At 33.2% G+C, this 14056-nt stretch overlaps 2 protein-coding genes across 2 annotated transcripts; one reads left to right on the top strand and one right to left on the bottom strand.

The window, feature by feature from the left end:
* Positions 1-8027: 8027 nt before the first annotated feature.
* On the bottom strand, positions 8028-9355 carry LOC114369524. The gene has a single exon (XM_028326756.1). It carries the CDS (start codon positions 9066-9068, stop codon positions 8472-8474), a length of 597 nt encoding a protein of 198 aa, XP_028182557.1. The 5' UTR covers positions 9069-9355; the 3' UTR covers positions 8028-8471.
* Positions 9356-13019: 3664 nt separating this feature from the next.
* On the top strand, positions 13020-13965 carry LOC114370230. Its single transcript, XM_028327526.1, has one exon. It carries the CDS (start codon positions 13161-13163, stop codon positions 13731-13733), a length of 573 nt encoding a protein of 190 aa, XP_028183327.1. The 5' UTR covers positions 13020-13160; the 3' UTR covers positions 13734-13965.
* The last annotated feature ends 91 nt before the right edge of the window (positions 13966-14056 follow it).

The raw sequence follows: 14056 nt of genomic DNA, 5'->3' as shown, positions 1-14056 counted from the left end.
GTGAACTTTTTTTCCCTCTCTCAACCCTCATCACTTATCAAATTCTCACCGTGAAGCAACCACCACCATCATCAATCTTTCAAATCATATTTGAAAAATTTGGCAAAACATTCTTGAACAAAAATCAAACCTTCCTTCCATTAATAATTGTTCGGAATACATTTAAAGAGTACACGCTAAAAAAAAAAAAGCAAAGAAAAAAATTATAGAAAAAACTAAATACACCACGCAAGTCTCAATAGTCAACGGATCGAGCTCCGCACTTTCAAATCAAGAGTGACCGGCGTCGGCATTTCTTTTTCCGGTATTGTAAATTCCAATCCAACGAACAGCTCTGGAAGCTACCGAATTGATGCACCTCTGCGTGGTTCCTAGTGTTTTGGCCTTAGGCATCAATGTGTCACGAGATTTTAGAATTTTGATGGAGTCCTTGAGGCTTTTGAGCACTTCCGGGAGAGGAACCTCTCCTTCTTCTTGGAAATAAGGTCGTCATCGGAATAATCTTCGTTCATTCCGAGAAATTTGTGGGTACATCGGAGCGTGACCACATTAGAAGGAGGTAGTTTGATTTGGATGCCGTGACAGAATTTTTCCGCCATCTCAAAGGCCTCCGGAAACCTTTCACGTAATTCTATTGTTCCACGGTTTCATCTTAACAGAATTTGGAAGATTGGTGTGCCACAGTGAGGTTCTGCATTAAGCAATCTGCTTTTCACTTTGAATCTTACCATTCGCTTTATCTGAAAAATGTGTTTAAGATAGAGACAGCTCAATAAAAAGTCTATGCAGGAAGTTGTTTTCTAAAGACAAATGATAGAAACACAAATTTTTTCGCACATTCTTTTTAATAGGTTGAAATTAATTAAAAATGAAAATTTTGTGGTTTTACATTTTATTTAATAATTCTTTTTTTTCTGATTTTGTAACTTTTTGATAAACTAGAGAAGTATTCTTAACATTTCCCGTTTTCTAAATTATACAAGATTAAGATAAATATATTTTTTAAAGAAGATTAAAATAAATGTTAGTAATACATTGAAATTTGTGGCAAATCACAAACTTGTAGGCTTTTTATCATTTATCAAGTGTCGTTCATAATTTTATAATTTTTAATAAATTTTACCAATAATAAAAAATGTGTAACAAGAAATATTTTATATTTTAAAAGGTGTATTGATAATACTCCTTAAAGACTAAGGAAGGCAATCTCAGCTCAGGTTTTGTTTTATACAGGATAATCATATAAAATTAGCTTGTATGAAAAACAAAGTTATATCGGATACAAAAACAGGTTATGGATCCCTTAAAAGCCGTTTGATTGATTGGTAGATAAAAGGAATTAAAGCGTGGTATTTTTCATTAAAAAGAACGTAAAATATATGCATCTTATCCAAATTCATTCACGAAAATTTTCACCCCTATAGTTTTCACATTTTGACTATGTGATTATGTAATAGGAATGACTAACCGATAGAATGAAAATCGGAATTCAATCATTACGATTTTCGTACTAATAACCATTCGTACTTAGAAAAATAACAAAGTACAATGAGCCCGTATGAAAATTTGATTCTTGATTATCCATATAGAAAAAACTTTGATGTCAGTGATAAATTTTACTTTAATGATTCTTACACCTTGAAATGAATTACTCTTTAACTATTGGACGGAAAATATCTAAAGGGTAAATGAAAGAAAGAAAAAAAATCGAAACAGTTGGCTCGTGTTTTAATTAGAACTAGTTTTCACGTTTGTTCGATATATACTTATCTATAAAATCAAACTTTTATATTAAAACAAATATAATTAACTATCTAAAATCTCCAAAAATACAAAAATAATAGGCTTTGTTGAATATGAATTTTAGGGTCTTTTGAATCATATTATGCATCACTTAGTTCTGAGGGGGAAGACCAAATAAAAAGAAAGAAAGAAACAAAAGCAATCCAATCTTGTCTGCTGTTCTGTGTGCTACAAAACTAAAATATGGGAACTTTCCGCATAGAAGTAGCTTGTTCATATTTGGTAAAAACCTAATATGGTGCATAATGTTGTTCCTTCTAATCGAAGACAAGATATAGAAAAAGACTTACAAGTAGCAGAGAGTTCCCTATCTCTTTTTTTTGGCATCTTTAACACTGGTCTTGTCGTTTTCAAAAGTAAAATAAACTCATCAAAGAAAGAATTAATTAATTAATCTGCCCCAGCCGCCACAATAGTTCTGTCTCTGGTTTCTACTTTTCCAAACTATATATACAAGGTAGTGTCATCTATCCGTTTCCCTCCACATAGCTCCACGTATTATTCAGAAAACAGAAAAAAAAAAAAAATGTCTACTGAGAAAGGCAATGCTGATATTTCAGACAATTCTGTTCAACCACCATCCAGTGAAAACAATCTTGAAAAATGGCACTTCGGAAGAGCACTGGCATACAGAGCAGTTTACGGTTCTAATCACAGAAAAAGTAGAGGTAATGCTTTCAAGATATCACCAAGCAGGCTCAGCAAGGTCTCACTGGCTGCTGATAACACACAAGATAATTAACTAGCTTGAAAATATGCTCCTATATTTGTGTATGTACCCTTTTACTTCTAGTAGATGGAATCTGATTTGTTAGTTTTATCTTTGTTCCATTTTTATATGTTGATTGTAGAACAGAAACTTCAAATTGGTTGATGCATTATGATTCTGATATCCCGTTGTGCATAGCAGAAATAGTTTGTTCACATTGTGACGTGTGTGCCGTTCCGTCTTGCTTTGCAACACGACCAAGTGCTGAATAAATGGAATTAGACTTAATACAGTAAAATTCTTGGCCAAGATGCTCTAGCAAGAGTGAATTCATTGATTATTTTCGCAGGAAAAAAATGTTGCGTGTTTGAAACACACTCTCTAATATTCTTTTTATTATTAGTCAAAATTTATTAAAAATTATAAAATCACCGGTGGAGTTCAATGAAAAGTAAGAATCACAATTTTTTTTGTAATTTTTAATAAGTTCTCACAAATAATAAAGAATGTGTTAGCTTATATTTCTCAAAAAAATATGACAATCTATGCGGAATTCAGTAAGCCTTTTGCAACTCTGGTAGTAATGAGAAAATGTCACATTATCCGTCCAACTCTGTTTTAATGAAACGAGGGTGTAATTCATTTTCTTATTCCTAATGAAACTGAAATGCACCAAAGATTATTATAACTCTGGAAGTTGGAGGCAGAGAAACAAGGGTCCTATGTTTGTCATATGGCAGATTTGGTAATACATCATTCTCACTTCCGTTAAGCTTTTTGATGTGAGTGGTCTCTGAATTCAAGGACAGAGGGCCTCCAAATGACCAATACAAGGCAGTAAATAATTCAGTCACCAGATCTGAATCCTAACAGAATTGCCACTAATTCAGTCATGACTCTACTAAAACAGAACTATAAGGTCTAAGACACATAATCCTTCCATTTCTTTGGTGCTAAAACTGTCCTTTTAGGCCTCCTTCGCATTTCGTTGTCCATTTGCTCGCTCTCCACATTGGTCTGCATCTTGCTAATGGGCTTGGGTTTATCAGCTTTTGTATAGTTTATTGTAATATTCATTAAGCAGATTTGATTACATTGCTTCATCACACTGTGTTATTTAATTAAATCGAAATCATGGAATGAAATGTATGAATCATTTCATCTTCTCAACTCTTTTTTCTGCTTTTAGGTCTGAAACTAAATGAAAGTCTAGAAGTGGACCTCTCCCTGCTGTCATCAAATTTAAGGATAAAACTTCCTGCACTTGCTATTGCATTATGGAGAGTCTATTTCGAAATATAAATTGTATTCCGGAATGAACTGTCATAATACAATGAGAAGTGCAAGAAGCAACAATGGGAATGCAGCGACAGCCTAAATTTTATTGAAAGGTCTTTCCCTACTGCTTCATTGTTTGTTCGGCTGTATCCCGGTTGGGCTTTTATAGTCTTAATATTAGAATGGGCCACTTTCATTGTTATCAACAGTCATATCTCTTGCTACTTACGCTCCGTTTTTGCTGAGAACACCACCTTACCTCCTTTCCACCTCCCAACTACCCATTATACCCTTTTCCCCTTAAAGATGTACATCCCTTTTACTTTCCAAAAATGTATTTTTGGAATTTAATATACCTGTGCCAAAAATATATCTCCCAAACTATAATTTATCGTTCTAGAGATACACTTCCAAAATGATATAAGTTATTCCAGAAAGACATTTTTTCTATACCTCAATCAAAGTACTTAAGAGTCGTCGAGGGTTGAGACCTGAATCATTGACATAGACTTGGATTAGAAAATGAATGAACGCTTTTAAAGGGGAAAAAATATCATCAAAAGTTTTGCTTTACAATTAAGATGTATAATAGATGAAGTTAGTCATGAACATACCTTGAAATATAGTGTCACATGAAAAAAAATATAAAATATTGTATGTTATTGATGAAACCACAATATGTGTGTGTGTGAAGATGAATATATGGTTAAGATGGTTTAAAATTAGGGTTTAAAAAATAATAAGGATAAAAATAAAACTTTAGATATGATTTAAAGAACCTCAAGATGGGATAAAAATAAGACTAACAAATAAGTATTTATCTTGTCAATGATTTTTTTTTTTTTTGTATTTCTTGTCAATGATCTTAATTTCTAAGTGATATTTTATTAAAAAAATGTATACCTATTTTGAAATTATATTTCCAAAGCTATAAATTATAATTATGAAATAGGTATATTTAATTCTAGAAATGCACTTCCAAAAAATAAAAAGGGTGTACATCTTTAAGGAAAAAGGATATAATGGATAGTTGAGAGGTAGAAAAGCGATATGGGGGTGTTTTTAAAAAATGGGGTGTAAATAAAAAGTGACCCAGTTTATGCCATACACTGTGGCCCAACAATCTCATACACTATCTACCAAAAAATAATAAATATATTTATTTTGATCCTTAAAAGTGTGAGACAATGATAATTAATTCCTAAAAAATGAAAAAAAAAATCAAATTTAATCCTTATATTTGTAAAAAGTGTGATAAATTGATCTTGCAGATAATTTAATGACAATTAATTATGAACTTTACAATTTAATATCAAAGTGATCCTTAAAAAATTTAATTTATTGTCAAATTAGTTCACATAAGATTGTTTTAGCTTAAATAAGATTTCAAATTCAAGTATGTTTGATTAAATGGAAAATAAAATAAAAGATTGAAAACATGTCAACTTTTAATGTTTTCATTGTTTAAAAAGTAAAAACTTAAAAAAGGAAGAAGTAAAAGGAATAACTTAGTTCCATACAAAAGTTCCTTCCCTCCAATTTAGAAAGAAAAGGAAGAATGAAACCTTTTTTTTTTTTTAAAAAAAAAAAGGAGGAATGAAAAGTAGGCAAATATATCAAGACAAAATTACCCTTATTTATGTATCATATCTCTTAATTAGAGATATTTATGTCATTTTACCTACAAATCTATTTTTTTTCGTTTTGTTTTGTTTCTTACTAAATAATTTTTAAAAAAATATTTCACTTTTTTCTCTTTCTCTTTCGCCTTAGTTTAGAATATTTAGCGTTTATCACAAAGAATTTATCTCATGATTATATTCAGATGCCCTAATTGGTATAAGAATTTTATAAATATATGTTTTACATATATAATCACTGTAAGTAGACACATGTTTTCATATATTATTGTTTTATTGGTTTTTTTTTCCTACTTTAAAGTATGAATATCTTTGTAAATATCTCACTTTAATCTTGGGTCTGCTCCATTTTTCATCTCTCACTAGAAGCAAATCCAATGAACGACTCAGCTAGATCAAAGTTTTATCATATAAAGAAAACAGTATTCATTCATTGGTCATAGAATATTAGCCGATTTGTGGATTTTAATTATCCCTTCCTTTTCTCCTCCAAATCCGAAACCCCCCATTTGAACTTATCATTGCATCTCATCATCATGCTTTCCACTTTCCACTTTCCACTTTCCAGTCCCTCTTGGCTGTCTACGCAAAACTTGCCCTACCTCCAATAACACCATAAGAGCTGTTCCACTTTCTTTGTCCTTTTTTTTTTCTCCCCTAAAAAGCATGCAGTTCTCTATGGCCAAAAGGTAACCTCGACGTAATGAGCAAAAAATAAAATAAAACAAAACTTAAATACAAATTATAAGCGCTTTTAATTAGTGCATTTCTCTAACTAAAATTAGAATTTTACATATCCTTTAAAAATATTTAACGTTAATCTTTATTACACTAATTACTTAAATAAAACTCTAATGAAAAACAACCCTAGCTAAAAACACTTAAACACCTTATTAATAAACTGGACCTAAGTTATGTCCTAAAAAGTAATCATCACAAAGACCCCTTTCCACAAGTAATAGAAAATTGAATCGTCTCTCTGAAAGTCTGAATTCTTTATCAAGTTTCAACAATAATAATGATATTTTTTTTAAAAAAAAGTTCCATATTTTATTTATTTAATTAATTAATGAGGAGATGCCCCATCCCAGATTCCCAGGTTAGAGACCAATACATTGCACATTCCTCTCCGAAGACACGTTTCCGTGATTCACTGCATATATATACATTTTCAGACTTCAACTCTTTCTCGAAACCCTAACTTAAAGCCTTCACTTCTTGAAAAGGCTACCATTCATGGATTACGGGTCGGGTCAGCGTCGGGTTGAGATAGTGAGCGGGAAAAGCTACGGCTGTAGTCAGAGCTACATGGCGGCGATTCCGAGCGAGGTGACTCGGGCGAGTCACAGCGGAGCCGCTACGGCGGCGAAGCCTTGGAGTTTTGGTGGCCCAGAGTCAAGGCGGAGAAAGAGGATTGCCAAGTATAAGGTTTACGCGGTTGAGGGAAAGGTTAAGGCTACGCTCCGGGATGGGATCCGATGGATCAAACATACGTGTTCTCGGATCGTCCATGGATACTAGTGTGGGCCTGTGCCTCTGGCCCAAATTGTTAACACGTCATTATAAATCTTCTTTTTTTCCTTCTTCGAGTTTTTTTTTTAATTTGGGGCTTTTTTCTGTGGTTATATATGCATTGGGCTTGATTGTGCGTTTTGCGTGTATCAAGGGGCATCCATGAAATTATACTTGCATTTAGTTTTTGTGCCAGAAATTTCGAATTTGATTGAAAACTTTTTTTTATACTGAAACTATAATATTCCTATACTTAAAAGTCATGAGATTAATTTTCAAAATATAAAATTAGAGATCATTAAAATGGATTTTATTTTTTTCAATAAAAAAGTATTTTTCTTACACAGGGTGAGAAAATACATTGGTTTAGCCGGCAAATTCTGAACACCTAATTTCATTACTAATAATATTTCAACATTTAAAGCTAAATGTGATTATTTATTGATTAGACTAGGAGTGGTGTATGTGATTGCGCGCGTATGTGATGTTTAATGAATTATGCCACGATGTTTGTTAGTTGACTAGCGTACATTTATTTTAGCCTGAGCTTCTCAGTAGCAATTTTACTACAGGGTTTGACTCAATTAATAAATTGAGCTCTACGCAAATAAATTTCTTTGTATTTGGAAATTTCAAAACAATTCTCGTCTTTAAGAAAGTTTTGGAATGTAAATCACACGAGACAAAATAATCTCTTAGCTGTCTCAAATTTTAATATTGTTAGAATATTCAATCCATTTAATAATGCTTAGTACATACGGAGCAAGTAATTAAGCAAATTTACTGCTGTGATTTTATTAAAGCTACATATTACGACTCCAAATTAATGTCAGCCAAAAAAAAAATTAAGAAATACTTTCCGAGAAAAAGATGAGTAGACTAATCATGCTCACATGTGCAACCTCGCTCATCCATATGAACAATCGATGATTAAAATAAATAAATTCGTCGAAGAACTAAATATCATCAAATTGAATCCACACAAAATTATTCAACAAAAACAAGAATATTTAAAGAAGTAACAAGGAAAAATAAACTCTTAAGATGATTTCTCCAAAATGAATTCAATGAAAAGCTAGAAGAAACAAATAGTTAATTGTCACATATAACTTCGTTCTTCTCCCTAACATCACAATAAGGACAAGCAATGTTTGAAAATCAGGTGAAAAAATATTTTTTAGGCAAACATGTTTCTGAAAAAGATTAAGAACTCTTTTATTTTATTTTGCTTTTACCCATTGGATTAGGTAGGATGCAAAATTTCAATCGGTAAACCAAACAAGTACTTAGTTAGCTGAAAACTCATTTCCTTCGTTGTTCAACCTTTATGTATGCATTATTTTTTTTATAATCATAAATGCATACATACCTCTTCTATGCATTGAGAAGGGTAATTTTTATAGTCCCGTATATTTCTACCAAAAAAGGAAACAAAAAGAAAAAGAAATTTTCCGTTAAAGCCATCCATGCATGCATGCATAGGTCATAGGATTGCATAATTAGAGGTGAAGGAAGCACGATGAAGCTAATCATAAGCCTAAGGACCTCATGCTTATCTCTTGGTAATGATGATCCATGACATCCAAACGCTGCAACCTCATTTGATGGTAAAATTGAGCAATGAACTCTTCAGCCTTGGCATCAATCATCTCATCCCCCTCCCCATCATTATTATTAATCTTCTCATTCTCCTCCTCCTCCTGCACCATTTCGTTTAACCCAACGGCCGAGGCATAACGGCTACTAGCCGGAGACGACGAGTTTCCAAACTCCGTTGCAGAGTCAAAACTATCGTCGCCGTTTTCAGACGGCGCCGAGGTAGTCTTCATCATTTTAGATTGATGAGGATTAACGTTATTATTATTATCATCGTCATGGTTGCTTTGTAGGTGCAATGGCCTCATGGACCCCACGAGCTTCCTCCATATGCTCTTGGACTCGTCATCCACAGCGAGCATTTTGGATTTACGAGAACGCCCTCGCATCATGAACAGCGCCACCTTGAAGAAGTTCTTCGGCCTCATGGAATTCTTGAGGGAAGAACGAGTGATGTTATAATTAGGTTCTTCATGAGGGGTAACCATTGCTTTTTGGTCAATGCTAATGATCATAGAATTTTCAGCCATCGTGTTATGTGGAGAGAGAGATTATGGACTATGGAGAACGAAAGGGAAATAATTAACTAAATTAACGAAATATTTCGCCCTTCTGCTTTCTACAAGCAGAGGGGAAAATAAGAGAGTGTTGTGTGTTTAGGAAACAATCTAGCAAAGTTTAAAATATATACTAATAAGAAATTGAAGGTGAAATTAAGGGAGGGAAGGAGCCAGCGCAGCAATATTGTTGTTCTATAGTTGTGTAGCTATAATAAAGAAAAGGGTTTGAAAGTGGCATGGTGGAACGTTGATTTATGTGGGGACATTATTGTTTTGGAGAATGCTAATATTGGAATGGTAGTATATACAATACAAAAGAAGGGAAGGTTCATGTATGGCGGCTTTTGAGGCAAAGGATTCGGAGGAAGAGAGAAGGAGGGCTGGTTTGTGTTTCGGTACAACATAACTGTTACAGTTAATTTTTGTTGAACTGGTCTTCTCTAACTAAAAATGTCAAAGTATTATAATTTTAAAGTTGAGAAGAATATTAATTAGTTAAATCATCTTTATTTATATTTTATATGGTGTGACGAAAATTCACAATTCAAATTAGGATTTATTGAGATTAAAATAAAAAATCTACTTTATTAAAGCAAAAATTTGAGTGCCTGGGATCCTACTTTATATGGTGTTACTATGTACTATTCACATATAACTTCGTTCTTCTCCCTAACATCACAAAAATTCTATAGGTATCAATTCAGTCGTCGAATTTCGACTCAGACAATGTTTTCGATGGTGGTGGTGCCTGGGATCCTGATGTCATTTCTAGTTGGGAGGACCGCGATTTGAACACCCCAAAATCAAGAACAACCTCGCCTAGGTTACAATATGGTTCCAATGTTTTGCTATTTCTTTTTAATGTTTTTTTTTTTTTTGTTATTTGAAATGGATGATCTATTTGGTTGTTGAATGGGTTCATGTGTGCGTGATTATAAAAAGGAGAGAAGCAGATCCAGAGACGTACGCGTTGGTGATTTTTTTTTAAAACGAGCCTCCACAAAACATTATATATAAAATAATAATGAAATTAACACACCATGGACTAAAAACCAAACTGAATGATTTATTGGGGACTAAAAATTGTTTAACTTTTTTTTCAACACTAAAAATTAAACAAAAATTGCCAAAACATGAAGAACTATAAAAACATAATTAACCCAATATTTTAAATGTGTGCAGTGAAAATATAAATATTTGATTAATCTCGTATTTAGAATTAATTTATTTCAATGAAAACTCCTTTTCTCAAAATTAAAAATAATTTTGAAAATAAAAATAAAAAAGTTATAGAACAAGAACCAATTCTACCAGAAATTATTATTTTCGGCCGCAAATGGGATTTTATCCTAAAACAGCTTTGAAAATAATTGATTTATGACCTTGGACTGACAAGAAAAATGTAGCCGCATCATGCATGCCAGCTAGTGGTTAATTCATTCTATGGTGTTTCTATGGCGTTTTGTTTCATTCGACCACCTCACCCCGTTCGCAATTCCAATGTTTCCATCCCAAGGGAACAACGGCTAGCTGGAAAGTTTGAAAGTATGGCACTCTGCTAGCTTCAAAACCATTGGATATTATACGTATTATGACTATGATATTGAAGTTTTACACAGTTGTAAATGGAACGAGCCTGGTCTTTCAATGATTAAAACAAAACAACAAATAATATTTCCTGCCCTACTTTTTTTGTGGGGCTCTTATTAGTTGTCTGCATGTCTTGCTGGAAAGCTAGTAAATTAAGGGTTCAGAATGGTTTTCCATTTAAAAAAAATATTCCCGTTTTCCCTATATTCAATAGAATTTTATTATTTAACTTATAAATACGTAGTACAACAAATTTGAGTGTTCCTTTCCTCAGTCTTAGCTGCAACTGTCATGCCTACAAAAAAAAATATATGACCCTCCAAATATTAATGATATATATGGGAAAAACCACTCTCACACACACGCACACATTCAAATACATGAATAAAAAAAATCAAATACAGATATATATGATCATACAGAAATGAAATGGCAGCAGTTGATTTTCAAAAAAAAAAAAAAGCAGTAAGAGAGAAAAAAGACTAATTAATAAATGGTGATTGTATGTTTTTGTGACGTATTAAGAATTTTTTGTGTGAATATCGTTCGTTAGTCTAATAGTATTACACTTCCGGAATTTTAATCAGAGATGTATACCCTACCCACTCCAGATAAATATGTGGCATAAACATTTTTCATCCACAAATTATAATTTTGGTTATGTGAAACATTTGGGCTCTTATAACACTTTATTGATCAATGCTATTGCCTGAACCTACCGAAATTTATTTATTGGAATCAGACTAATAGTGGTGACGAAGCGGTTTGCAAGTAAGGTTATATGGCTTAAAGTACCCAACTATACCCATTCAAGCACCCTTGTATATGATAATTTTTGTAAGCTCATGAGTTGTTTGTGTTCGTTGACTTCTCTATTTCAATGTCTGCTATATATGCATGATTGCCAATTAGTTATCTCTTTCTTCTTGAGGAATCCGAAATCATCTAGAATTTTTTTAGTTGCACAAGAAAAAGGTTCTTGTCATGAATTTAAAAAATAGAGGATGACTATTTTCTTTTTTTGCTAGGTAGAGAGTGATTTTAGACAAACAAGAAAAGGGACCTCGATCAAGTCACACTTTTCATTAATACTAATATACAACTTTAAAAGGGGCAAATCGAAGTGTTGGAAAGAAAACAAAATACAGTAGGTAAACAATGAATTGCGCGAGCGCAGTGCAAAAGAAAGTTCCTAAAGTACTAAAACGAACAAATAATTGTTGAAGCTTTGGATCCGCTAGCTTTAATTTATTAAGACAAAAATACCATATTAAGCAAACGTTCACTTGCAAAAAGTGTGTAAACTGTGCGTCTAAAATATAGTATTTAAGATTTATAATGTTCTGTTACTTCAATAGTTCAATTTGAAAGCATTCACAAGCGGCGTTCAAGTATACTCCAACAAAATCCAACTAGAAGCAGCCTCCATTTCATGTGGCTGTGGGTCCCTTCTCTCTAGTTTTTGCGTATCATGTCATTTCATATGACCAAAATGACCCTTACTAATGGGTTAATATTAGTGGCTTTCAAGAAATGTTTCTTTTTAAATTTTAAAAAATTGGGGTAAGAAAGATCTTTACCAACCATTTTTATTTGTTACGTAAAGTTGCAAAGCTCCCAACAACCATAGCGAATCATTTTACCCCCACCCCCAGCACCCCAAAAAAAACACAAAACTCTTTAGGTTAGGAAACCCTTGCTGCAACATGTGAAACGAAGAACCAATGAAATTCATAGTACTATTAATATTTAATCTAAACAGTAACAATTTATTAAACCTAATACGATGAGAAAATTTAAATCTTAACTCTCCATAGCAATTACTTGTATATGAAAAAAGTAATAATATATGCAGAAATCAGAATCAACTATGTTCATTAACATGTATACAATTACGAGTACTGAAGTGTTTTACAGTATCATTCTAACAATAATGTGTTAACATATCATGAAAATAGGTTTTTAAATAATCGTTTTTTACAGATAAACTCTTTTAATTGCTCCAATAATCAATATTCAATAGTCACTTTGGTGGGTAGGGACGTAGGGTTGGTAAATGAATGATAGCGTATAGGAGTAAAGGGCAGAAGGTAATCAAGTAAGCAAATTATATAATGTGCAGTCTGTCCCAGCTTGATTCCAACCGCGTACACCGTGTCCTTAACGACCCCTTGGCACCGCCCCTGTACAAATTTGATGTGAAAACAAAAACTAATAGTAATCATTTGTCTCTTTCTCTAACACGCTACGCGTCCAAAATTCTTAAACATCCCTCTCTCTCTCTTAATCTCTTCTATACATACATATATATATATAGAAAGAGAGCACCCAACATCTTCCATCATCAGCTTAAGCACATTCATAAAGCGTTTCCATATTACTTGCAATAGCCACTCTACTATATACATTACAAATTAATTGAAGCACACTTGTCACATTTACATTTAGTGACAGATATATAGTAACATCATCATGGGTTTGAAGAACAGTGGCGTTGGTCATAGAGCATGGAGCCTCCTTCGGGCATCATTGCTGTGGGCAAGCAAAGGTGGCGTGTTGAGGCGCAGGGTGGCGATGGAGCTGCGTCTTGTACCAAAGTACTTGAAGCGACTCGGCCACACTGCTCCTCCAAGCCACATTCACTACTTTGAACGCGAGCTCTCGTTCGACAAGACCCCCATCTTCCATGTCAAGATGTACCGTCCAACCACCATGCGCTTCCACTTGCCTCACATTCCTTGCATAAACCCACATGTTGATTTTAATGATGATGATGATGGCAATGTTGAGTATGATACTGGTGGAAGAAAGAGTGCCCTCATGGATGCATCAGGAGACAGCAGAGACCAGGAATTTTATCTTGATTATGAAGGTTGCCAAGAAATGGGTTGTGGTGAAGAAGAGGAAGAACAAAAACTAGATGCTCAGGGAATAGATAAGCAAGCTGAGGAGTTCATTGCTAAATTCTATCAGCAAATGAGGCTGCAGCGCCAGATTTCTCTTCTACAATACAATGAAACACCCAGATCAGACACAAGTTGTTGAGCATACTTCGTTCACTTTTTTCTTCTTTTTCTATTGAGTTTTGATGCCATTGTCAATGTAGAACATTTTAGTTCACGAAATGAGAGAGAGCGAGAGAGATCTATATGTACGGCGGGATGCTGTAAATACCAGGAGCTACCTTTGAGTTCTAGTATTTACATTTTTTCATAGTTATAATTTCAATAAAAAATACTACAGTCTACCGGGCTGTTATTCATTGTTGAATTTAAAAGAATGTGATTGAATATGCCTATGTCTACTACATTAGAAAGAATTTTTATGAACTTATTTTAAATTATAAAAAAAGGATTTTATATATTTTT

The sequence above is a fragment of the Glycine soja genome, chromosome 10 (genome assembly GCF_004193775.1).
Source record: "Glycine soja cultivar W05 chromosome 10, ASM419377v2, whole genome shotgun sequence".
In the NCBI taxonomy this organism is placed as follows: domain Eukaryota; kingdom Viridiplantae; phylum Streptophyta; class Magnoliopsida; order Fabales; family Fabaceae; genus Glycine; species Glycine soja.
Note: the sequence above shows the minus strand (reverse complement) of the source record. Positions and strands in the feature narration are given on the sequence as shown.